Source organism: Dermacentor andersoni, chromosome 3, assembly GCF_023375885.2.
Source record: "Dermacentor andersoni chromosome 3, qqDerAnde1_hic_scaffold, whole genome shotgun sequence".
NCBI classification, from domain to species: Eukaryota; Metazoa; Arthropoda; class Arachnida; order Ixodida; family Ixodidae; genus Dermacentor; species Dermacentor andersoni.
Window position 1 is genome coordinate 93777888 of NC_092816.1, and position 27440 is coordinate 93805327.

The 27440-nt window shown below is 43.3% G+C and overlaps 1 protein-coding gene across 2 annotated transcripts in view; it reads right to left on the reverse strand.

The window, feature by feature from the left end:
- Positions 1–27440, reverse strand: part of Set1 (SET domain containing 1) — a 55797-nt gene that overhangs the window by 21631 nt on the left and 6726 nt on the right. For both annotated transcript variants that reach the window (XM_072287256.1, XM_072287257.1), the window contains exons 6-11: positions 19052–19225; positions 17456–17522; positions 11918–12037; positions 9032–9296; positions 2952–3949; positions 1218–1375 (exon numbers count right to left, since the gene is read on the reverse strand). In XM_072287256.1, coding sequence (XP_072143357.1) covers positions 1218–1375; positions 2952–3949; positions 9032–9296; positions 11918–12037; positions 17456–17522; positions 19052–19225 — 1782 coding nt within the window. The remainder of the gene's footprint in view (positions 1–1217; positions 1376–2951; positions 3950–9031; positions 9297–11917; positions 12038–17455; positions 17523–19051; positions 19226–27440) is intronic.

The window sequence follows — 27440 nt, forward strand, 5'->3', positions numbered from 1 at the left end:
ATTGTACAGCTAGTCATGTTTTATTGTGCACAGCATGCAAAATCGTGCGCTGCGCGAACAAGACAACAACTCACACGCGATGCCATCAACGGAAGTATGTAGTGCCGAAAAAAAATTGAGGATAAAAAAAAATGAAGGCGGGGCCTGTGACGTTCGTGTCACGCGATCCTCGAGGTGCAGTACAGGAGAATGCAGGGAAGGAATTTCACTTGCGGAGGCTAGACGGGGCAAGTGGAGAGAGTGTCTTGCTTGGCAGTGGAGCCCACTTGCTCAAATCATTGGTTCGCATCACTTAAATATTTTTATCTCGGCTATTAATGAGCCGATTTGAAAAACTTTTGCAGCAGAATGCTCCCTAGAGGACACGTAACAACTTCCAACATATAACCAAAATTTGCTATGCGGCTTGGTGAGGGGCCCTTTAAGCCCAACGCAAACTTGAGTGTGGAGGCCACCCACCCCAGGGTTTTTACATGCAGATTATTTTCACTCTATTTGTCGTATCCTTGTGTTGAGACAAACTAATCTGTGAAAGAGAACACATTCGAGCCTGTAGCTCATAAAGTGCTTTGTCAGGTGGCAGTTTGTCAAGTGGTAGTGTCAAAGCAAGTTTGTCGAGGTGTGTTTGTCAAGTGTGAAAAAATCATCACCGCCACGCTTCGAGTATCTAACGAGTCTTTTGTCCTTAATACTTCCCTCTGTCCTACTGTCGCATATCACTTAATTAAGCATATTTTTCAGAATGAAGCTAAAGAGCAAAAAAAGAAAAAAAGTGCTCAGTGCTTCCCTACCACAGTCCTTACTCAGCCTGCTAACCAAAAACGACCCTGTCACAGCCACAGTGGCAGCACAAAGCTTGCAATGAAATCACTCTTTGCTCCTGCATGCAGCTGAACTGGCATTGGACCATTCAAATTTAAGTAAGCAGGCTTGGTGACACTCTGTAATGCAGATGTCCCAAGTGGCAACATAAGCAAATCCAATGTTCGGCCAGCATTGTCGAAAGTTGTGTCAGTGTGGTGCACCAATGACCCAGCACTGCATAATGTAGGGTTAACGTGACCCAACGTTGGGCCTGCAGTTGTCCTGTTACCTATGTCGCTAGGGGCATCAGTCAAGGCAACAACCACAAATACAAATCAAAGCAAAAATCGGTTCAGACGAGGTCAAATCGTGTAAACCAACTACATGCACTTCATCACTCATGGATGGCTTACCTGTGTTTCCAGCTGAGGCACGGCGCTGCCTGACTGCTTGAAGCGCGCTTTCTCCTTGACATCCATCTTGTAGTAACCCTCACTGCGGGCACAGCCCGTCACGTGCACTCTGGCCTCGTCCTTCTTCTTCTTCTTGCTCGGGTTTGGTATGTTGGTTGGTGCACGGATTCGTTAAGGCCATATGCAGCTGTGATAAGGCTCTGGAAGCTAATCTTACACTTCACATTAAGCTACACATAAGACTGCTGTCCACATGTTTAAAATGAAAGCGACATAACTACACATTTCAGGCCATGAAATACAAACGTTCCAAATATTGCAAGCTCAAGGTCATGTGTCCCGTGCATTCTAGGTACATGAAAATTTTTTCCATTTCTTCTGTGCTTATAGGAATCCAGCATGTTGGCTGGAAATCAGACCTGCAAACTCGCACCTAGCAACAGAACACCATAGCCAATGGGCTTTGAATGATATAATTATATTTTGCATTTAATTGCGGCAACACAGTGCAAGCACGATAAAGAACAGATGTACCCAAAACAGCACCTATGCTATGTATCGTATCAACCGAATATAAGGCAAGGTATCTTTCCCCAGAATCCTTAGCCTTGAAGTCACCTCTAACCCCAAGCTATATGCAAGGCTGATAGGTTCACTTACTGTTTCAATATGGTGGCAGCAGCACATTTACGACGATCCAGATTTTAGACAGCAGCGCAAATTGTAGCAACTAATAAACTTTGGCAGGTGAGGCAGTACCATATTTTTGCATGCATAACCCACACCGAGAATTTAAAAAATTGAGCAGTAAAGTGGCGCAAATTTCGCCTTAAGGTGCGACTTCACGGCAGCATGGTGCACGCTGACTCAAAGCCATACCTCAAGGGAATGTTCTTATCAATCCAGTTTCGCTGTCTCCTAGAAAAAAAAGGAGGGGAGTCGTCAGATTATTCGGTATTTCAAGCAATTCCTGCCTATTCTGCGTAATATGTCGACTACTCTATATCACCTCATATTAGTGTGCATACCTAAGTTCCTTTTTGTGGATCTGCCAACTGCACCCTTGCCTTATAATCACGACTGCCTTATAATCAAATAAATATGGTACTTCTCCGGCTCTGTGTTTTTGTCTCCTCTCCACTATGTTTCTTATGTGAAGCTCAAGCAACTAGCCATATTTTTACACGTTGGATGAATGCTTTGTTTATAAGAATAAGAAATAAAAAGAAAAAACAGTATCGGTACCTCACAGAATCATTTTAATGTTTATTTGCTTGTTCCATCACTCGGACCTTTTAATGCTTGTTTACTTGTTCCATCGCTCTATACTCGCACATGCACTTGAATATGTTCGATGTGGACAACAACAAAGGAAAGCCTGCTTGGGCAACACTGACAAACAAGTGCTTACAGGCGGAGTTAGCACTGTAGGTTGTGAAGGTTAATATGAAGCCCTCCGCAATGGTGTCCATCATAGCCTGTACGTTGCTTGGAGACTTTACAATCAATAAATCAATAAATCAATAAATCAATCAATCAATCAACCAACCATTCAATCAATCAATCATTCAATCAATCATTCAATCAATCAATCCTCTGTCAGTAACCTTCACAGACTCGCAGCTGTTTGACATAGGGCATAACTTCGTGCATTTTCTACTAGGTACCACTGTACTGAAAATGAAAACCTGGCTGACATTACTCTCGAATTGGCATTTCTGCACCAAAGGATATGCGGATGGTCGACCCAGTGCGTGTCATTGAGCCAGTATCCTTGCACTTCGTCCTGTAGCATGGCATCGTAGCTGCGCTTGAGGTACTGAACGTCCTCCAAGTCCGCTCCTGTGCTGAGGAACTCATAGAGGATGTTCATCTCCTCCACCACACTGCGTCGAGCAAACGCCACCTCTCGAGACAGCTTGGCAATTGGCTCAAGGGGCATGTCAAACATGAGCTGATCGCAGATGGACTCATCCTTGGTCTTCCGCTTTTTTCTCGGCTTCGTTCTTGTGGGCGGAGGTGGCACAGCTGGAGGTGGTGTTGACAACCGCTGTTCCATGGGGGTTGTAGCCGCGGGGGCTGCAGGTGGGGGAACCGGTGGAGGCGCCGAGGCATACACATGGTCACTAACAGCTACTTCTGCCTTGGCTTCAGTGGCTTGCTGGGGCAGGCAGTAGCAGTGGTCCGAAATGAGGTAGGTGGATGTGGAATCTTCAGCCTCATCCATCTGCTCCATTCCTTGGACAACGTCATTCTTCTTCACCGGCACTGCCTTGGCAGCGTCGCCATTGACGAGGAGGGGCTGTTCTCTTTCCTTCTCTGCTTTCACCGGTGGCGGGGACACAGGCTTCTTTGCTGCGTCTGCCTTTGCATCAGCTGTGTCAGAAGGGGCAAAGCTAGAGGCGAGGGCCATGAGTGCTTCGGATGCTTCGTACTCCAAGTTGCAAGGTGGTGCCTCTTGGGGACTGCTGCTCTTGACATCTTCGGCTGGTGCCTCTTCGGCAACGCCTGCAGCCACCTTGGCTTCCTCTGCCGTGTCTGTGTCACTTCGCTCAACCTCTTGAGCCGAGAACACCGGCTCTTCATCCTCTTCTTCCCGTTCGTCGAACAAAGGAGTGGGCGGGAGCTCAATGTCTTCAAGATCGGATGTTTCATTTTTCATGTCTTCTTCGACTGCAGACGATGGCAAAGCCTCTACAGCAGGTGTCGTTCGCTGCTCTTGTGGTTCCTTACTGCAAGGAGCATTAGAAAACTCAAAATTAAGCGTTTACTCTTAAATGGAACACTGAAGAGAAACCCTGAATCGGTTTAAACTGGTAAAACATTCTCTTAAAACTCATTTTTATTAATTCAGCAGAAAATGCTTGACTGCTAGAAGAGAAAACAAAGGAAAAACAAGCATGTCAGAATGACATCAAGTCTTTCAAAGTATTTTCTTGTATTTTGGTCATTTTGGTGCAGAAAGAAAATTTCAAAACTTGTTAGGTTGACTTTCTTGTTCCATTAGAATGTGATGTGGTCCTTTTTTTCCACAAACAATAAACAAACCACACTAGACACCATAGCAGACAACGAGCAGAGCAGAGCCTCCGCCCATCTATCGCATTTGCATCCTTTTCTCGCTTATCAAAACCTCATCTCACGGTAACAGTAGCTGCTTTGATACTGTAGAAATGTGACTTACTAATACAGCTCAGCTTAATACACTTGAATCTCTATGATTCGAACTAAAAGGGGGCAAGAAAATTTGTTCAACCTAAACAGAGTTTGAATTAAAGGAAGCTCACTGAATGGAGGGAGGACTTAAGTGCAGTGCTGCATTAAGAGCATGTGCAAGGAGCTAAAACATGAGTGACGAGTTCCAGAAGTGTGGCTTCACGGCACCGTGACACTTGCCGCCATGAACACATAGGTACTTCTAGGAAAAATTTTCAATGCTGTGAAACTGCACCTCAAGGAAAATTTCACACATAAGCCATACCCTGACTTTACTGTTAATCTTTTTTTACATTTTTGGTGGGGGTTATGTGCGCCAAAATAGGGTACAGTCGAACCCACTTGTAACGATGCCGGTTTTAACAATCATCATCATCATCACCATCATCATAATCATCATCATCATCAGCCTGGTTACGCCCACTGCAGGGCAAAGGCCTCTCCCATACTTCTCCAACAACCCCGGTCATGTACTAATTGTGGCCATGTCGTCCTTGCGAACTTCTTAATATCATCCGCCCACCTAACTTTCTGCCGCCCCCTGCTACGCTTCTCTTCCCTTGCAATCCAGTCCGTAACCCTTAATGACCATCGGTTATCTTCCCTCCTCATTACATGTCCTGCCCATGCCCATTTCTTCTTCTTGATTTCAACTAAGATGTCATTAACTTGCGTTTGTTCCCTCACCCAATCAGCTCTTTTCTTATCCCTTAACGTTACACCTATCATTCTTCTTCCCATAGCTCGTTGTGTCGTCCTCAATTTAAGTAGAACCCTTTTCGTAAGCCTCCAGCTTTCTGCTCCGTACGTGAGTACTGGTAAGACACAGCTATTATACACTTTTCTCTTGAGGGATAATGGCAACCTGCTGTTCATCATCTGAGAATGCCTGCCAAACGCACCCCAGCCCATTCTTATTCTTCCGATTATTTCCGTCTCATGATCCGGATCCGCCGGCACTACATGTTCTAAGTAGATGTATTCCCTTACCACTTCCAGTGCCTCACTACCTATTGTAAATTGCTGTTGTCTTCCGAGACTGTTACACATTACTTTAGTTTTCTGCAGATTAATCTTTAGACCCACTCTTCTGCTTTGCCTCTCCAGGTCAGTGAGCATGCATTGCAATTGGTCCCCTGAGTTACTAAGCAAGGCAATATCATCAGCGAATCGCAAGTTACTAAGGTATTCTCCATTAACTTTAACCCCAATTCTTCCCAATCCAGGTCTCTGAATACCTCCTGTAAACACGCTGTGAATAGCATGGGAGAGATCATATCTCCCTGCCTGACGCCTTTCTTTATTAGGATTTTGTTGCTTTCTTTATGGAGGACTACAGTGGCTGTGGAGCCGCAATATATATCATTCAGTATTTTTACATACGGCTCGTCTACACCGATTCCGTAATGCCTCCATGACGGCTGAGGTTTCGACAGAATCAAACGCTTTCTCGTAATCAATGAAAGCTATATATAAGGGTTGGTTATATTCCGCACATTTCTCTATCACCTGATTGATAGTGTGAATATGGTCTATTGCTGAGTAGCCTTTACGGAATCCTGCCTGGTCCTTTGCTTGACAGAAGTCTAACGTGTTCCTGATTCTATTCTTAGTAAATAGTTTGTAGGCAACTGACAGTAAGCTGGTCGGTCTATAATTTTTCAAGTCTTTGGCGTCCCCTTTCTTATGGATTATGATTATGTTAGCGTTCTTCCAAGATTCCGGTACGCTGACGTCATGAGGCATTGCGTATACAGGTTAGCCAGTTCCTCTAGAACAATCTGCCCACCATCCTTCAACAAATCTGCTGTTACCTGATCCTCCCCAGCTGCCTTACCCCTTTCCATAGCTCTCAAGGCTTTCTTTACTTCTTCCGGCGTTACCAGTGGGATTCTGAATTTCTCTAGACTATTCTCTCTTCCATTATCGTCGTGGGTGCCACTGGTACTGTATAAATCTCTATAGAACTCCTCAGCCACTTCAACTATCTCATCCATATTAGTAATGATATTGCCGGCTTTGTCTCTTAACGCATACATATGATTCTTGCCAATTCCTAGTTTCTTCTTCACTGCTTTTAGGCTTCCTCCGTTCCTGAGAGCATGTTCAATTCTATCCATATTATACTTCCTTATGTGAGCTGTCTTACACTTGTTGATTAACTTCGAAAGTTCTGCCAGTTCTATTCTAGCTGTAGGGTTAGAGGCTTTCATACATTGGCGTTTCTTGATCAGATCTTTCGTCTCCTGCGATAGCTTACTGGTATCCTGTCTAACGGAGTTACCACCGACTTCTATTGCACAATCCTTAATGATACCCACAAGATTGTCATTCATTGCTTCAACACTAAGGTCCTCTTCATGAGTTAAAGCCGAATACCTGTTCTGTAGCTTGATCTGGAATTCCTCTATTTTCCCTCTTACTGCTAACTCATTGATCAGCTTCTTATGTACCAGTTTCTTCCGTTCCCTCCTCAGGTCTAGGCTAATTCGAGTTCTTACCATCCTATGGTCACTGCAGCGCACCTTGCTGAGCACGTCCACATCTTGTATGATGCCAGGGTTAGCGCAGAGTATGAGGTCTATTTCATTTCTAGTCTCGCCGTTCGGGTTCCTCCACGTCCACTTTCGGCTATCCCGCTTGCGGAAGAAGGTATTCATTATCCGCATATTATTCTGTTCCGCAAACTCTACTAATAACTCTCCCCTGCTATTCCTAGTGCCTATGCCATATTCCCCCACTGCCTTGTCTCCAGCCTGCTTCTTGCCTACCTTGGCATTGAAGTCGCCCATCAGTATAGTGTATTTTGTTTTCCCTCTACCCATCGCCGATTCCACGTCTTCATAGAAGCTTTCGACTTCCTGGTCATCATGACTGGTTGTAGGGGCGCAGTGTTATAACAATACCAAACTGCTGCACCGTCAACTTTTGTATGTTTTCTATGGCAAAATAACCTGCTTGCTACGATGCCCCCATGCTGCATTATCAGTTACAGTCAAACCCACTTATAACGATCCCAGAGATAACAATCTACCGGCTATAACAACCAGACTAGAGTGCACTTATGGTCAGTGACCCTTCTTTGCAGTTGTTATAGCAGTGCCATTCTTGAACGCCGGCAGCCGCAGCTTGTTACACGCGATTGGAGTGTACAGGAAGCAGAGTTAAACAGTTAAAGGAGTCAACACAATCAGCAGCCGAAGGTGGCGGGGAGGGGCACTGGACTCCCCACCATTATAGTTTTCTCACAACAACTCTGCCGTCCCCATATTTTGATCTTTTTCATCAATTATCGGTTATAATAATGGAATTGTCGTGATACTTGAACATTGTTATAAGTGGGTTCAACTGCACTGCTCAGGGAAAAAGAAGCTTGTTCATGTGTTTTTAGATCGGTGGCTTCTTCAGCAATGTTGGCATTACCAATTCTGCTTGCTACAGGAACTTGTCTGAACAAACTTGCCCAAAGCAAGTGCGCCTCTGGTATCCTTTCACATTAGAAGACTTCCAAGGCTTATGGTCACAGACCGTCAACACTTTGAGGGTCGATTTTTTTCGCCATATGTGACTGCCCAGGGTCGATTTTTTTTTCTTGCAGATTCCAATTATTCCTAGGGACTTATTTTGAAAAAAATTTACCGTAATTTTTCTAGGGTGACAGTAACATGCAAAAAAATATTTTGCGTTGGTATCTATGTACTCTTCATTCATGAATAACAACAATAAAAAAGGAAATCAACTTATATAAGAATTAAAAATTTGATACATTGTTATAAACATAGTTCAAGGTTTTGAAAATGCGCACATGAGAATTTTTCGCAACTCTCACCTGTTCCTACTCTTACACTAACATTTACGTCCATAGCGTAATCGAACTGCGGGTTGTGGGCCCGTCAAAAAAGCAAAATGTGCGACAAACTCGCGCTAATCTTATCTTATCGCCAACCAAAGGCAATTAGTTTTCGAGAGTGTAAAAAAAAAAAGAAAGAAAGCAACGGAAACGCATGTATGGCGGCATCCTTCCTATGCGCACCCTTGTGAGCACTAAACGTGCGAGAACCAAGCGATAGCCCTTTGAGCGATTAGTAACGGGATAGCCATCAGTTTTGCAAGCGCAAGAAGCCGAAACCGCCCACAAAACAAAACCCAAACCGCCGCCCGCCCGCGCCCGTGCGCGCGCCAATGCACGAGCGGTAGTATATAGACGCACAGGAGCAAACTAGCTCTAAAACAAACCATGCAACGAAAACCGAGAGACGGAAGCGCACAAAAAAATTCCCTGTATTCCCGCACAGTGGCAGCACATGATAGAAAAGAAAAAGTTAGGAAATTGGCGCGCTTTTTAAACGTACGGACGGCGCCGTAAATATACGGCATCGACCATTTTCGGACTTGTTCACAGCGCCGTATACTTACGTCACTGACCCTCATAGAGTTAAGCTAAACTTTTTCCCGAACATAATCTTCACCTGAATTTGTAAGGTTCATGAAAAATTCGGGAGAGTTGGCAGGTATGCTAATTAAGAATTTGTTGAGAAAGGAGTGATGGCAGCTACGAACAAAGATCCACACAGTGCAATAGAAAACTCTGTTCTCACCTTTGCTGTACGATGCCTGTGCCCAATAAAGGTTCATCATCTTCCGATATGTCGGATGCAGACAACTCCAAAAGAATCCGGGATCCCTTTCCCGTTGGTTTGGACGGTATAAGCTCTTCGTCACTGCTGGCAGCCTTCTCGTTCTTCTCAACTTCAGACTCAGAATCTGATTCCGCAGACTCCGACGATGAAGAGGACACTTCGTCGTCTTCCCCATCTGAACTGCTTTCGGACTCTGAGCTCTCCTCAGACTCTGAATCTGAATCTGCCACAAGAATGCAAGCAACACTTGTCTTAGAAAACAGAATAAATAAAGCAAACATTTTCTTTCCCTTTTTAACATGCTTACACGTCACAATGTATCAACTGCACCTGCTAAATGACAATGAGAAACCACCAAATAAAAGATCCTCTGAAATCTGTGCTGCCAGAACCATTTCACCTTTAAATCTTCCTAAAATGGGAACAAAGCTACTCTTACTGTAATGTACAATGCACCATCCATGCTACGCTGAGTGTGATGATTCAAAATGCTGACTTCAGTGCAGTAAACGTAATGTTAAACTTATAGTTCCATTTTTGATATGGTGGAGTGAAGTTTGAGCTGTGGATAGCATATCAAACTAATTACTAATTAGTTAATGACTGCACAACTAGAGTTCTAACTCAAATAACTTTTTTTTTTTACACAGCTGTACTCTCCACGCCCAGAAATAAAGGTGAAAATTTTGTTCCAATGTTCTTTGATGTGGATGTGCGTTCGGGTATTACAGGGTTAAAGGAGTACCGACACCAATACAGTCAACTTCCGTTAATTCGACGCTGGGGAGGCTGACAAAATTGTTCTAACTATCTGATGGGTCAAATCAAACAAGAGACAGAAACAACACCATAACCTACCACTGATTCATGTGACAGTATATGCCCAAATTCTAGCATGCCCCTGAATCGAATATGCACTCACTTTTTATGGGTTCCAAGAAGAAAACTAACAGAAAAATTACACTAGAGCTCCTTAACACAAACAAAGCAGAAACTGAATGAGCAACCAAACATTTTTAAGAAAAACGTAGCATACCTCCAATTCTGGCAAACATAAAAGACAAAATCAGTGAACTTTACCTTCACAGAGTGGAACTTTTATTTACTGAAGTCCTCGTACCCCTCAGAAAGCAATTAATCACTGTCTATGAAGAACCACCATATCTCATCCCCCATACGGTCCATTGCACATTTGATATTCTGCATTTATCTAACGACTCCGCAACAATTACAAGTGGGATGGTCGCCCTTGCCTAGACTAGACACTTCACTAGTTCGTCCTGCGACGCATGCATGCAATTTTTCAGAACGCCAAGGAAACATGATGTGACCTGTTGCCACTAGCTTCTGTTGCCGCTATCAGCGACTGTACTTATTTGCATAAAACAACGTATTTCAGTAGAGTGAAATTTCAATATAAATAAGCAAAGTGCCGTTTTTACTGACTTCATTATATTTAGGTTTAACTGTATAATGAAATTTCACTGCCACTACGAAGGAATATCCAGAAAATCAATGGAAACTTCAGTGGAGGCAGATGGTGAAATGGTTGAATTACACGTGGCTGCTTGCGAACGCGCCTCTGAAACTGTGCACGATGCCACCACGAGCCACCATGGAAGCACAGCAGCATCATGTTCTGTATAAAGTCCAAGAGCGCCAAGATCCTATCACACCCAGCATGCTGTGTGCTACTAGTGTGCAAGGGTGAGCTAAGAAGGATGGTAGCCTGATGAGCGCCATCTTCTCGCACGAGCAAAGGAAAAAGCTTGTGGTAATGCAATCAACTCAGGCTGGGGTCTCCTTTTCTAGTGCAGTTGCAGCTGCAACGTGGCTGTCAGCGTTACTGAGCACACACGCAGCCTGTATGCCCTGTTTTAGAGGTAACGTGCCGCATGTGCAAAGAATAGGTGAGCTGAGATGGCACGGCACCGTGCGCTGTCTTCCCGCACGTTTAGTGCTGGAGGTTGCATAATCTTGAGTTTTGGAGACTCGTTGAAGTAAGAGGCAGACAAAACATTCGCTCCCTGCTGCTGGCTCTTTTCACGATAGTGGATGCGAAAGTGTGGCTGGCTTCGCTTCGGACTGCCGATGTGAAGATATGGTCAACGCGGCATGAAACCGTATATTTCATCGCTGATGCTCAAATTCAACAAAATTATTTTCTTTCTCGTTCAAATTTGTTTTTGTTTTTCCCGATTGCTCAATAATCTGAAATTTTGCAACCTTTCCCACGTAAAAAAAATCCATCAGCGGCTGTACTTATTTGCATAAAATATTGCATTTGAATACATGAAATTTCTACATAACGAAGCAAACTGCCAATTTTACCAACTTCATCATATTAAGGTTTAACTGTATTAACAAACAAAATCTTCCTAAGGAATTTAGCAATAAGGATAAAGTCAACTATAGCAAACGAATCATTTGTTGTCTGTAAGAGAAGGAATTATGACAACTGTTTAAATAGTACTAGGAAGTAAGTGTATGACTCATAAATCTTAGCGGTGTTGTTTATTTCACATCGACAGCAAGCTTCTTACTTAATGTGTCTTGAAGAATGTTTAGACTATCACAAGAACAAAAACAAAGGAAAAAAAAGAAACTGTTCCCTACGACCATAAATTGAATTTCATTATAACTTGTTTACATTACCAAAATCTATTGTTGCCATTTTTTTCTACCGCTGCCTCCATGACAGTGGCATTTGAAATTCATCAGAAACCACAATATAATTTTGTGGGTAAGATTCCCTGAAAGAAACTTCATTTGACAAATACACAGTGAAAAATAACATCATCTAGATATAGTGGAAAACACGCTAAAATCGCTGCAGTCAATTACCAGAATCTGCCTTGTCACTGTCGCTCTCCTGAGTACTTTGTTCCTCTTCAATAAGTGGAGATACTCTTCGTTGTCTCAGCGAATCAGTATCAGAATCCGAGATTTCCTCATACTCCAAATCTGGAAAGGCATATAGAGGATTGTATGTTAAAAAAAGAAACTATGTGCATAGCTCTCTATTTTAACACAGTCTAGCAAAAGACACTTTGTGCAAACAAGTTTCACAAGAAATAAATCAGTGCTATGCAAATGTGCTGTATAGAACATACATCCTCTTGAAACCCCTTGTCCTTTGTATGTTGCCTTCAATCCTTTTCAAAATTACCTCACAAGTGATTTTGCAATGTGCTCGTCTTGGATACGAAGCCAGATGAACGCGGAACTTTATGGAAGTTGTTTCATCATGTTCTCACAATGAAATTTCGAAAAGATTAACACCGACTTGATGTAGACCAATGAGTCCTCACAGATGATGAAAAGCACCCAAAAAGTTCATTTCGAATAATGCGAGATGACATGAAATTCGAAGATTCAGCATTAGCATGCAAACCCAACACAGGAAGTTACATCCCCGTTTCTAGGCAAAAAAAAAAAAAAAAAAAAGCAGTTTTTATCATAACAAATAGGAGCACATGTTGATACTTTGCGAACATGGAGCTATTGCTTTCTTGGTGTCACCCCTGCAAGTTTAAGTCATTGTCAAGGCTAGCATACTGCAGTCGAACCCACTTATAACAACATTCAAGAGTCACGAAAATTCCATTTTTATAACTGATAATTGTTATAACTGGGTTGCATGAAAAAATCTAAATAGGGGGATGGCAGAGCTGATATGAGAAAACTACATAGGCAGGGAAGCCAGTGCCCCTCCCCCCTGTTCCTCCACCCGGCTGCTGATTGCGTTCACTCATTTATTTGCTTCCTGGGCGCTCCGATCGTGTGTAACAAACCGCGGCTGTCGGCGTTAGAAATGGCACTACTATAACAAATGTAAAGAGGTGTCACGGGTGGCAAGCGATATGCGAGCTCCGCCGAGGCATCACTTTGGTGGCCCCGAAAGAAGCCTTTTAAAAACTGCGAGAAGGCTGCCACGGCTACCTGTCAGCTTGAGAAATCCAGAAAAAACGCTGAGGAGAGATCGCCACAAGCATCTCACCACAAACTTCTCACTGGCTTGCACGAGAAGAGCCTATGTCAGTCAGCCATGCATGCTTTATGCAAAGCTTGCCGATATCCTTCTCCAAGGCATCCAAGCACTCTACGTAGTGCAGCGGAAGGTTCCTTGCGAAAACGAAGCCCTGGAGGCAGGAACGCAGCCACGGGGGGGGGCTTATAGGGGCTTCAGCCCCCCTCCCCACCCCCGAAATTTTTTTGTGCTGTCGTGCGCCGCTGACCAAAACAATCCCCGGTGCCGGAAATCATGCTGAATTTTGTCTAGAATGTGCTTTTCACGTTCGAACAGACATTTCAGAGCAAACATTGCGAAATCGGGCTGGATTCTGTGGCAACGCCCATGCACCGGGAGTCGCATATCTAATGCAAGGTGCCCCGTCCGAGCACAAAGTTTCAAGGGCGCTCTGATGGCGAGTGGGCTCGTCGCAGCATGTTGCAAAGGCCGCAGAATCTACAGAGCGCATGGATTTATATTCTGAAACTTTATCGGCATAAAGTTCCCATAAACTTTTCATGCGAAAGGTGCATTGACATTTCCAAAGTCGTGCTTTAGATTTTCAACTCCGCAACTTCGTGGGTTTAATGTTGTTATAAACATTTTACGCCAAAGGTACATTGACTTTTCTAAAGTCGTACATCGGATCATACAATGAGACAAGCCAAATCAACACATTATCAGACAAGTTGACAAAGCACACAGTGAGATCTGATGAGACAAAGCATTGTGGTGGTTCATTTGTGCCATTATGTCACAGAAAAAAATAACATTTTTTTTCACCTGCGCCAAAGCATCAATGTCAAGACACTAAAGCCAGCAAAGGTAACTACGGTCTTATTTTTCTAGTTCGACTTTTATTTGCGAGGACACACTGAGCCTCTCTTCTCTTTTTTTTTTTTTCCTCGCTACTCGCGGGCTGCCGGAACCAGCCAGAGCGCATGTGTTTTTCTCGTTTTGCCCCGACCACCGTGCGGCGCACTTCAATGCGCGTTCGTTTTTGTCCGGCCGAGTGGATTTTCACCTGGCATAGTTTTGGACGCTTTCTGGCTAGCAGATGAGAAAAAGAAACAATGCATGGTCGCTGGCCGCCATCATTGCAGGGACTCGACGGATTGCAACGCGTTCGCTTGAGCGCAAGCTCTCAGGAAAATGTCTCGCCGGTGTAGAATACCGAGCAGTATGCCTATGGTTCTCTATGGACCAAGAGTCTCACATTTTCTTCTATATTCCTTTGGTAGCCACATTAGGTGCCCAAAGTAGCATTTGATTATGGCCAACATGCTTTCCTTGCGTCTTTTTCATTTCTGCGCCACCACCCCACAAAAGAAATACATCGCTGCGACGCAGCAAATTGTCGCATGGTGAAAGTTCCATTTTGACACTTCTTTTGCAGAAAGTAATGCGCCACAGGATGCTTCAGTTGCCGGATACTCTTATTATATTATTACGATAGCAATTATATGGACACTCCAGGCGCATTCCTGCCATCGCCCTCATGTTCCGTATAAAATCCAAGGGCAATAACATCATGACCGTGCACCGCATGCTGTACGTGCTAGTGAAAGTGGGGTGGCATGGGTAAGCCGATGATGGTGGCTCGGTCTTGTGTGCGCAAGGGAGAAAAGCGGGGAGGAAGCGCGCCGCCTCCTGTCGCACACTATACATCAGGGGGAGTGGAGGGAGGAGGGGCTGTGATCTGTGAATCTGTTGTTGCGTAAGATGTTTATTTGCCTTGTTTGACGCATTATATAGTGATTTTTTCTGAGATACGTAGATTTATTAGAGACTTATACGTTTGTTTAAATATCTTCTTGCGAGGTTTTGTGTATAAGTGCAGTGAACTTTGTTTCCAGTGACACTCTTTTGCCCTTTATCAAGCTGTATCTTCGCATCTGTATATTCAATTGTATCTTTGCATATCTAATGCACGAGGGCGTGTTAAATGAAAGTGAGCCAACCAACCCCACGCAATAATGGTTTGGTTCATTATGCGCGAGGCATGCGTGTGGCACAGAGTCATCTCTTATTTACAAAAGTGACATGCAGGTGTGAGGATAAAGGTTCTTTAATGCACACTGGGTTGAACTTGGTTTCGTGGCTTAATGGAGACTCCAAAAGTTTAACAGTGTGGTGTTGTGAGGTTTTTGACAGCTGAAGGTGTTTCCCAAAAAGAAATTAGTCGCTGTATGGCTGCCGTGTACGTTGAACATTGCATTTCATTGCCCACTGTGAAGCGTTGGAGAAAACGGTTCAAAGGACGTGAATATTGCAACAACGATTCAAGACCGGGCCAAAGCCACCGTGCAATCACCCCCAACACAATTGCAAAGGCTGATTACACAAGAACAGAGGATAAGCATAGATGAATTGGCAGGGCGGGCGAACATCAGTCACGGTTCAGGTCACACCATAATTCATGAACACGTTGGGCTCTTGTGTGCGCAATGGATACCCAAGATGTTGGACAACCGCCAGAAGACAGAGAGGTTATATGTGCTCTCTGTTGCGACTATAACTTCAGTGCAATTACAATATACGACCAATAACAGCTGCTCCTGCGCAATACATTCTAACAAAGGACGCCGTCATTGAGATTTTCCCCTGGTCGTTGCATACGTACAAAAATGTTAACAAGGTTCTTGAATGACAAAAACAGAGAGATGCAAATGGGAGGAAGGCAGGGAGGTTAACATTCATTAAAATATTTGCTCTCAACTTGATCATTTCATGGTTTTTACATTTTTCATATCAGCGGCATGCACTGCTTTGCTAGTTTCAAACTGATATAGTTATTAAGTTCGTGTGATATTTTCTTTACTCATTAAATATACAGAAAACATGGAAGCACTGACATAAGTTATTTCGAGCACAATTTTTGAGACATACGAGTATATTCTTTTATGAAGAAATGCATATTTTACTTGTCTTGACAATGTGTAGCGTTCAAGGATTCGTTTTCAGCATCTTTTCCAATAGAAATGCAGTTATTATTAATGTAATTGATCCCTCTACAAATTCTGTAAGGAGGAGGCCGAGCCGCAACGTCAGCCCCCCCGCCGAACGAAATTTCTGGCTACGCCACTGCCTGAAGGCACTGAATCATCTGTCAGGCCTCCTGTGAGGACAATGTTGAGGCAGCTTGCCTTACCGCGTCATCGCTGCTGTCGTCGCCGCCGCTATCCGATGCAAGCCCGTTCATGACGATCGTCTCATCTGTTAGAAGCACTTCGTTTCCAAATCTATGTCGTGCAATGTCGTGCATTGGCCTGCTGATCATCGGCAATGTCGTGCATTGCCGATGATCAGCAGGCGGATCAGCAATCTTCCGTTTCGGCAGCGAGTCAAAAGAGGCCAAGAAACCACGTGGCCAGGAACGATTTCATTGCAAAAGACGAACACGGGCAATTACGATGTTTGCAGAACTGCGCTGAATGAGGAGCCAGCAAGCAAGATGCGAGCAGCGCAGTTGGTGCAGTCCATTTGTGTTTCGGAGGGTGGTGTGGCGCAGAGCTATGGCCGCAGCCCATTCGTGTTCGGAGGGGAAAAGGGCGATGGGAGAGAGCCGCACAGAGATGGCTGGAAAATAAGCGCACGGCAGCTGTTGGAGCAGCAACCTATCGTGCAGCGACTCGAATTTCTCATTTTATTATTATTTTTTTCAAGGATTTCACATTTCACTACCTTTCGGCTCGGACACCCAGCAGCCAGACTTCATCGTTATAACCGATAATGCGGCATCGGGGCATTGTAGTAAGCGGGTTATTTCACCATGAAAAACCTACAGAAGTCGATGGTGCAGCCGCTTCTCATTGTTATAACCAATATATTGTTAAAACCGGTATCATTATAAGTGGGTTCGACTGTATTTGTTTTTAACAGAAGCACTTTTTCCTTCTCATGTAACTAGCAGAGTTGCCTCCTCCAAGTCTACTGATACAGGCCTCCTGCCGAGCAGCAGTTGCTTGCCGCTGTTGAAGTTGAGCTTAACGAAAATTGCAATTCGTGTCACTCACTTTTTTTTTTCATTGGGTCTGTGGAAAACTAATTATATGTTCTCATATATTCTCCTATCCCAAGATTTGGCTCCTCTGGATTTGCCAAGAAGTCTACTGTACTGAATGTTGTATTCTCTAATCAAATAACATGAACTACATGATTCACGTTTGAAATATAGAGTGTTTGCACACCTTTGACATGAATGCTTTGCTTGCTGTCAGAACATTAAATTCTCGTTATTCTGATTGGTACAAGTTTTGGATATGAGGATTTTACTTAGTCCCCTGAGACTTGCGCCATCGAGATGCTACTGGGAATGAAGGAGCACTAAAATATCAAACACGAATTCAGAAACCTTGCTTTTTGCTTACCTGAATCGTCGGGCTTTTTGCTATCTTCATCATCAAGCGGTGGTGGTGATGGTGGTTTTCGTATTCTCTGCAAACATGAAGCAAATTCCCTGCATTCATGCTTTCCACTAGGACACCCTACAGGGCATGGCTTGCTATCATGCGAAACAGGCAACCTCCAGAAACTACAAGAAAAAACTAAAACAATTACAACAGCACATCATCAGAACTAAAAGCTGCTCTCAAAAAGAACAGCCAAGTTTTGGAATGACTAGCATGTTTGCTACTTAATGTTCTCACAAGGATGTATTTGTCCAGCACATGGCTGAATAATGATGACCATCCATAACCAACAATAACCAACATTACTATGCCTGCACAGCCTAAAGTGATATGGCTTTAGTTTTGGTACATTGCAAACATCAGACAGCATAAGCTCATGTTGTGGCAGTACTTTTACTTATGCCTCTATAGCTTTTACAGTACCACAGTTTCAATACAAACGTTTAAATTACGTAGACTGTTTATTAGATTTAATTTAAATTTACTCATGCCTAACACACTGAGGCTGCTCCACATGCATCAGTTCTGTACGAGTGAAGTTTATGATGTTGGTATGCACATATTCTCATTTTAGAGGGTCCCTGAAATGGTTTTTGTTCTACGCCTAGACATGGAGGGTATCTCCCAAAAAATGCTTTCGCACTAGAGTTTCGTCTCAGCGCGGTATAATAAAACAGGTACGACTGGTTAAACATTATCCTTCCCTCAAGCAACAGCGTTCCCCTTTAACTTTTACATTGAACGTCCATCACTATGTCCAGCCTCCTTCATGCAGTGACGCAAGTGTTGTCTACTTCCTGTTTATCTTAACTGAAGGCATTCTTGCGTCTCTTTCCTACGCAGTTTTTCTTGTCAGCCTGGGCTATAGGAAGTGAGCTTTCCTGACAAACTTCGCGTGACGGATGCAGAGGTGGTGGCATGACATGCAATGTTCACTGCCCTGCGCTACATGAAGCAAGAAAAAAGAGGCATATACTCAATGTACAGACTACAAAGTAGTAGTTTATGGCGCTATTTCAGCTTGATAATTGCCTGATAACATGTAAATATAGAGGTATATCCCCAATTCTCTCTATATCAATCAACGGTAAAAAAAGCACAGCCACACTTAGGCTAGACCTGCTGCTAGCTCCCGTATTTGTTGAAATGGGCTATTTATTATGTGCCCTCTACTCAAGAATTTCAAAAAATTAAGGTAGCCAACAACAGGAATTACACCCAACTTTTAGAGTAGGAGGAAAAGAATGTACCACTGTGCTATGGTGTACCACTTTACACTGTACCATTGGCATATTGTACCATTAAGCATATATTGCATTAAATAGCAATAATTGATAAAACTAAGTAACAGATATAACAAAATAATTTCAGCTCCTCCAACTTCATTATAAGGAGGTTCGAGTGTAGTCTTTAGGATCTTAGATCCTACATACTATCAAATGCTCCTTCACAAACTTTTTTTATCACTCAAGTTTCATCTTCCGCCAACCAGTCTTGTACCCAGTGACCTGAAGCACCAAGGAGAGCACGGCACATAAGGAAGACTCCACCTACCCTGAACGATGGCATTCTTGGCATGGCTGCTCGAAGACCAAACCCAAAACCGGAACTGAAACTTTCACCAATGGAGAAGCCAGATTCGCTTCTTGCACCGTCAAAGAGAGATGATAATGACGACACAGTTTGACTGCTGGTTGCATCATTTTTCGTAGCTTCTGAAGTCTTTGACTGTCAGAAAAAAAAGAAAGAGCAGCAATTAATTCTCCTTGCCACCTACAGCTACAGAGAACAAAAACAAGCTAGTGATTAGATGAACAATACAGTTAGTAGGAATTCTAAAGCCAAACACAGAATGCTCAAAAATACACATTCTGATACCAAAACTTAAAAACAATAAAAATAAAATGTCACCATTACCACTTGCCAAAAATGATGCAGAACTGAGAATGCCAAAAACCAGTGCGCCACCTACGCATGACCTCCGAGACTAGGCAGCACCTGTAGAATGCTGAAGGTCTCGGAGGCCACAATAGTCTGCTATTTGCATCATATCCTCTAACTACCAGGTTCCCATGTCATCCCCCAACAGTGCTCTGTCAGCATTTTCTTGCATAGACATTACAAATTATTTACCTCCGTATTTGTCATAGTCATTTAACCTATTGCATCGAGACATGGGGTCATACGTATATCTAATTTACATCTTGTAATCAAGCTTCAAAAAAGAGCACTCCGAATTGTCTTTATCTAGGTATAAAGAAGAACACACAGCACCTTCACTTAAATAATTAAGGCCAAAAATAGCTGCAGGGTAACCTACATAGCAACAAAGATATGTTGCGATGTGGGCTACATATTCTTCAAGGACAATAAAAGAGAGTACAAGAAATTCAGATGTTCTTAAGCAAGCTCTAATCCATAATGAAAATGTTTCAATTGTGTGGTTTTGTTTTGCTTTTGCTACTTGTTGATTTTTCAATTTCTGCAATAACAATTTCATTTATGTTACGTGAATCTTTATTATAAATTCATGTTACCATTCAACCTGAGTTGCAATGACGTCTTGTATTAACTGCATGGGACCAGAACTAGCAGTGTTGCTAAGGGCGCAGGTGGTTTTGCAGCAATGCCTTTGTAAACATATCGAAATAAATTGATTGTTCCATGTTTCCACGTAAGTATTACTTAAGGGGGGACACGGGTCTTTGCGGCGAAAAAATCGCGAAAAAATCGATTTTTTGAAAATGAAATTTTCGAATTCTACAGCTAATATTCCTTTAATTCACCAAGTTTCGAATCTCAGGGACGAGTATTTCGTCCGCAATATCAATTTATAACATCACTGTGAGCTGAATTCCGCGCAAAAACAGCCCTTTTTATCGCGGCGCGTAGCTCTTTTTCTATGCGCGCGATCGCAGCCATCTTGGTCTCGTAGGAAAGAGGAGCCTTCCTTCTTTAATTTCCCGCCAAAAGTGACTCCGTCGGTACGCCAGTGACGTTGAAATCCGAGGAAGAAAAAAGGCCGAACGCGTGATCCGATTCGTTGACTAGCGCACGTGACCAAAAGCGCGTGCTGTGGTTGGCTGCGCGAGGTTCCCATCGTCTGCTCCACTCCGCAGGCGAGGCGACGGCGCGTCTCGTAGGTTTGTTGGCACATGCCGAACGATGTCCGATCCACCGGGGAAGTTCGGCAAAACGAAGAAGCGATCAGCTTATAACTTTCAAAAGCGCTCCATTCCTTCTGAACGCATCGAGAGTAGCTCGCCGCCAACCGCAAATGATACCGAAGCCGCGGACGATGACGAAGTAGGCCTAGCCAGCTCACAAATGAGTGAAATCGTTACGGACAGTGGCCGCGTTCGGCGTGACGCTGCAATGTCGCGGCGTGCGGATTTTTTGCAGAGGGAGATGAATGCTCAAATAAACTTCAAGTTCTTGCGTCAACGCCAGCAACAAAGCGGGTGTTGGATTTGCTCACTCGCGCCGACGGCGCTGCAGCCGCGCCAGTCGGCGCCGAGGCAGGCTTCGCTATCCTCAGTAGGACTCCGTGAACGCACTGATGTCGTTTGTCAAGCGCAAGGTGTGCGGCGGCAACGTCGCAGGAGGCAAAAGCGAACGGTAATCTGGCCTCGCCATAAAGATCGTTATCACGTGCGCGTGTTGCGGCGATATCGCGTCGACGTGGAGCTCGACCCGCGTGAACGACAACCTTGCCGCGCGCGCGATGCAAGCCACCGGGAATCGGCGAAAGGTGCCAAACGATGTTTTTGCCGCATTTGGGTGGCCGTGGTCAGGCCGACTACATTACTGGTGGCTTTTAGCCACTTTCACTGCAAAATTATTTCTGTACTTTTGATTAAAAATGAATGTATTCCTTTTTTCTCGTTTTCTCGAAACGCCGACTTTTGACTTGTTGCTGATTTGCCGCGGCGATACCTCTGCCTTCAAAGCAGATAGAGCCATAATTTTTGTTGTGGCTTGTAGCTGAGTGTGCAAAGTACACAATGGTAGGGTCAGATTTTGGAATTTATGCTTTAAAAATTTTCTATTCTGTTTTAGAACAGACAGTGGGGTAGCCACAATTCGGACAGTAAAGATTGAATTGCTATAAAATTGCTAATATTTGATGTATCAAAATAGTATTCCTACCATTGTGTTCCTTATGTTTTCTAGTACCCAGGCATGTGCCAATATGAATTTTGTAGCGCATTTTTTTCCCCTTATTGTTTGTGCAAATTATGAACAATGAATTTCATTTATCTTCATAACTAAATGGCCTATTGGAAAAATAATTACATATTTGAAATCAGCACAAAAGTCTTAACAAGAATGGAAAGTTTCATGAATATTGATGGAAAACATCATTAACATTATTTGAAGAACAGTGTCCCCCCTTAAACACTGTTAATAAGAATACTTAACCCGTCTTCCAGCCCTGCAGCTTTGCCGAGGTAACTTCAATTACATATACTACTCATTTCAAACCAATTTAGCCAAACCAAAATATCCCTACACTTAGCATTAAATGGCTGAGCTTGCCTTCTGAAATCCTCCTTTTTGCAAAACGAGAACAGCACGAACCCAGCGCTACTAATGTCCCAGACTTAACAGCTCTCAGGGAGCTGCTGTACATTGATGTACAAGAGAGGGCTGGCAAAATGCTCCATGATTACCGTATTTACACAATTCTAACGTGCCCCCCAATCTAACGCACACCCAATTTCCGCAGGCTTAGAGTAAAACAGATCCAAACGGCATGAACTGTGTAACAGCTGGTGCTATGATATAACGGGGCACATAAAACATAAAACCAACAAAATCAGTCCTTGCAAGCCTCAGCAGCTCTAAAGGGGCCCTGACCTCTAAGAGCACACCTGAATGTAGCATGGGCTCGAAAAATATCCCCACATGTGCGAATGGAACAAAACAAGATGTGCACAATTTACCTTCACAGAAAGGAAACTTTTCTTTTTAACGAGCTTTCATAATGAAGGCAGCACATTGTTGTGCCACTTGCAGTTCGCTGTGCTGTTTACAAGGCAATACTCTCAAGTGATCCCTTTTAGAGATATTACTATCACTTTCACGAGCCTGTTCGTGACTCTGCATCAGACTAGTTGAAATGTTGACTTGTTGCCACTCTGTGCAGACTGCGAGCCAGGCACAGCCTTATGCGATTTCGGTTTCGTATCCGACTGCAACGTGCAGGCAATTCTCCAACCCACTCTTTTGGAAAAGAAGGTGCACATTGAATTCGTAATACGGTATATGTAACAGGCCTCGTATCAATGTAATGTAACTCATTTCTTGCAAGGTGTGTTGAGGTGGTATTTTCGTTATTTGCTTTCAGGGATATACAACTTTTGTGAGGTCTTGTGTAAGTAGCACTGAACAAGTAGGCGACTACGGGTGACAGCAAGCTTGGTACTATGCCAGCAATGCTGTCCCCAAGGTCGCCGCTGTGACCAAGTTTGGTCACGTGAAATCTTGCTTAAGTGATTGTATCCCCGAAAACAAATGAATGAGAATATCTCTCCTGAATTATGTTTCATCTATTGACACCATATGGAGCATCAAATGCTTTTAAATGGTCGAGAGATCACAGGCTAAGCACGTACAAGCATAAACATTAAAAGATACCAGTAATTTATGCACAAAATTTCCAACTTGACATTTCAGGCTATGTCAGGGTGGTCACCTTCATCATAGACAAAGAAAAACAAAGTAAGCTCACTCTATGAGAGACCCTACGAAAGGTCATTTGCGTTTGCACTGAAATTTTCACTGAAAGCTAAGAACAGTTTATCTATTTTACTGTCTCATTCATTTTGCCTACATGATGGATGTTCTCAAAGCATGGTTACTAAATTTTTTTTCACATAGACGGAGCAGAGTAACTGCAAATGCATGCCGTTCAGGGCATTGAACTGCCAGCCAGAAACATCTGCAAAGAAATAAGGCTGCATTCTTGATGGGTCACAATCGGAGGCATTTTTAAGTGACACAAAGGCAAGTGACACAATGAGTGTCTAACGCCTAACCAGACAGGCCGGCACCCTGTTCACTGTATTTAGCTAATCAGTGTGCACAAAAGGCAGTCCTGTCGGGAGTGATCCAGAGTATGGCCCCCTGTCAAAAAGTGCATAACATGTGACAAGCCTAGGACCTGTGTCACCTGTATCACCTCACCCTTGTCAGCAATAAACTGGCTGCTACAAGATTTACTTGTGTATGCTCAGACATAATGACAGGGCTCTAGAGTGCATATTGTTCAAACAGCCTAATGTTTTTCTTGTTGAACGTGTTTGCTATCGTTAAGACTACAAATGATTACAGATGCAGTGTGGATGATAAGTTCTGCTTTATGGCCACTCTCACCTTGTCCCCACTTACGGTTCGAACTATGTTTCTAGTGCATTCTGTGACGTCAGTTATTAACACACTTGTCACAACAGTTTAGTGTTTGTTTGTTTTTTGGGAGTTTAAACAAAAAGGACAATCCTGTTTCTCTCCAATGCAGAATAAACCATAGTTGTCGCAACATTATTTTAGTGTTTCTGTCTGCATTTGGAAGTTCAAACAAAAAAGAGGATCATGTTTCTCTCCTACACAGAATAAATGTGAACACCAAGAACTTTGCAGACCACGACACAGCGTGTGTTCATTTGCTTGCTTTTAAGCCTGCTTGCTGCCACCATTTGTAATCTGCAACCATGCTTTTATCCAGATGGGAACTTCGCTGATTTCTCGAGAATGTGGTATCACAGGCTCCCGATTTCCTGATTGCTGCACTATCTTCTGAACAAAATGGCTTAGATAACCACTCGATTACAAGAACTACTAACAAGTTTTGATGGGTTATTTGAAATCAGCAACCTAGATAAAATGATTATACCTGTTTACCATGCCTTGCCAGCAGTAAGTAATGAATGCAAAAGGGCCCTTCCTAGAAAATTTAGCTTGCCTGCTTATCCTTCTGGGCTCTATCAAAATGGTTCCATTCGCAAATTGCACAGGTTAAATAGAATGTACTTAAAGATGCAATGGTAAAGTGCAACACACCCTAACCGCTAAGATCGGCAGGCAAGGACGAAGAAAATTGTTTGCAGCGCGAGCACAGTCTGACTTTAAAACAGGATCAGAGAAGAGATGTCCTGAGCTCCTATCTAAAGAACTACGTTTCCGACCCTTGAGAGCTACAAAAAGGTGTGGTAAAAACGTACACTCGGCAACACAGAAATAAAATAAACATTGATGTTTCGGCCTCCATACAGTGTTCAGATCACAAAAACAAAATAGATGGCAAGGTTGTGTATAAATGCACCGATTGTACAATGTCTGTGAACAAACACTGGGAAGGGATTCTATTCGTCATATGTGTGCATAGTACATTGTATAATAATTATTTTTAAAAAACGGGATGACAAATCCTTTTCTTTAGCATTGACAAAAATTTAATGTACAAATTCCATCTAATCTGCGCTTTCTTCTACTATGAACTTCCCTCACAAAGCAATTTTTTGTCACACACTTGGCCATAAAGAGCTTGTATAACAAGGCCAATAAAATGAACCACAGAAGGCTCAGTGAGTGGGCTAACCCTTCGAGAGATACAGGGATCACTTGAGCTTCAAAACACAGCAGCTGATCAAGGTTAGTTGTTTCTTCAGTAGCCTCTGCAGTTGGTTTTTCGAGGAAGCTCATCAATTAGGCATCACATTTATCAGCAAATTCGTATCCCGATACCTTACAGTATGACCTGTCACACTTTCGCCCAGTGCATGTGTACGTATACTGCTTCCCGTACACAGCAGATGCTACAGCACACTGCCTTGCTTGTTGTGGGCAACAGCATATGCTTGTTGCCCACAGACTAGCACTTTGTACATACTGTACATTTGTGCAGTGACCTTTCGTTGCTTCTGCACCTGACTTGGCTAGGTTGCTGGGTGTGTTGCATTAACAAACAACTCCACATAATTTATCAATTTAAACAATGGTGCTTGCAGTACAGTTTTCATTGCCTGTCTTCCTACATGGCAGTGGTGAAATTTAATTACACTGTAATCACGGATAAACAGATTTGATCATAATGAGGCTAAAAAATGCAACAGTAAAACCTCGTTAATTCGGATGTCACGATACCAGAAAAGATGTCCAAATTAACCGACTGTTGAATTATTGATGGTACCAAGAGAACAATAAACAAATGCTATCTACCTACATCAATACTTCCTTACTGAGCGAACCTGCACATTCCGTCCCTATTTTGCACAAAAGTGCAGAAGCTTCAATTTTTGTCTCGTGACTAGTTAGCGTTCAAAATGGTGATGGCCTCGTGCCTACCTTCTGAAAACTGCAGTCATTACCGACGCAATCATAAATGACGACCATGCAGTTCCAAAAGCAGATGCCCAACGCACACACCAAGTCACAGCAACACTACTGGATGACAATCATGCAGTTCAGGAAACTACTGCTTCTCGCAACCACTGCAAACACCATCAACCTGATAATGGATAGTGACCAGGCAGTTATGAAGGCACGCGGCCACCAACATGTGCACGAAGCGAAAACTTTACTGTTTGCCGCAACTGCTGTGGATGGAACCGTGGTCACTATCGATGCAAACATGGATGGCGACTATACAGTTCTCAAGGCACATGGCCAACAGGTTTCGTGCGCAGTGGTAAATGCAATAATAATGGCTATTAAGGCAGAAATAGAAACATAGAGTTCCACTGTTTTGTTATGGCTCCCACTAATGACTAAGGCGATGCAGACTCCGCCACTTCATTTTGGTTTGACACTAGTGCCGCTTTTGCTCTTTTGCATTGCAATCCGAGGGTCGTACGAATTAACCAGTGCGTGGCAAAACAATCTTAACGAATTTGATGCCAGTAAATAAGACATATGCTTGCTGGAAGCAGAGGATGAGTTCGAATTATCCAATTTTCTGAATTAACAAGGGTTAAATTAAACAGGTTTTCCTTTACAGCATTTTATGAACATCCCAAGTTACGACAAGTAAAATGAATTATGTTGAGAATTTCCTATATCGATGTGAAAGTGTTGGCTAATTGGTTACTCATATTCAGGCAAGAACAGCGCTAAGGGCACAGACAAAATGAAGGCATATAGAAAACTCACATGTTGCACGCAGATTTCAGTTACTTTTGCCATGAACAAACAATTAAATATGCTGGAATGCTTCATCAAAGGCATAAAAATGTGAAAACTATCATCCATTTATGCTTAGGACAAAGCAGTGTACTTTGTGGGAACGCTCGACTCTCACGTGTCCCCCGATGTTTTCCCCGCATGGCTCTTAAGTCTCCTGTACTCAAGCTTCTCTGCGTGGCTGAGCGCTGGCAGCAGTCGGTGTGGTTGCAGAATGGTACAAGAGATGAGTGTTGCGCTGCTAACACCACCTAATGGCAGGTTTACTAAGGCGCAAAAGAGCGTAGCCTCTCCCTCTTTGGCTTGGGGGTAAACAGAGTGCACAGACTTGTCGTGCATCTGTTGGTTTGCTCTGCGGGACCATCTCGCAAGGCTTCGGAACAGGAGAACAGGAGAACTCAATCATTCGAACGTGCTATCGTTCGTGTGACCACAGACGCTCAGTGATTAACGACGTTTTACTGTTGCATTTTTTAGCCTCATTATGATCAAATCTGTTTATCCGTGATTACAGTGTAATGAAATTTCACCACTGCCATGTAGGAAGACAGGCAATGAAAACTGTGAGGTGAACCTACTCCCTCAATATCCTGTCACAATGACTCAGACTTCCTCAATTTGTTCACGCCCATCAACATGTTCTATTGGTAGTAATTCAGCTAGCTGGCATTGGTACCTCTGCATTATCTCAAGAGCACGTTTGAGAGTCCACAATCGAAATGTTAGACTGTTGCAAAAAAATGTCAGTTGTCAGCACAATGTG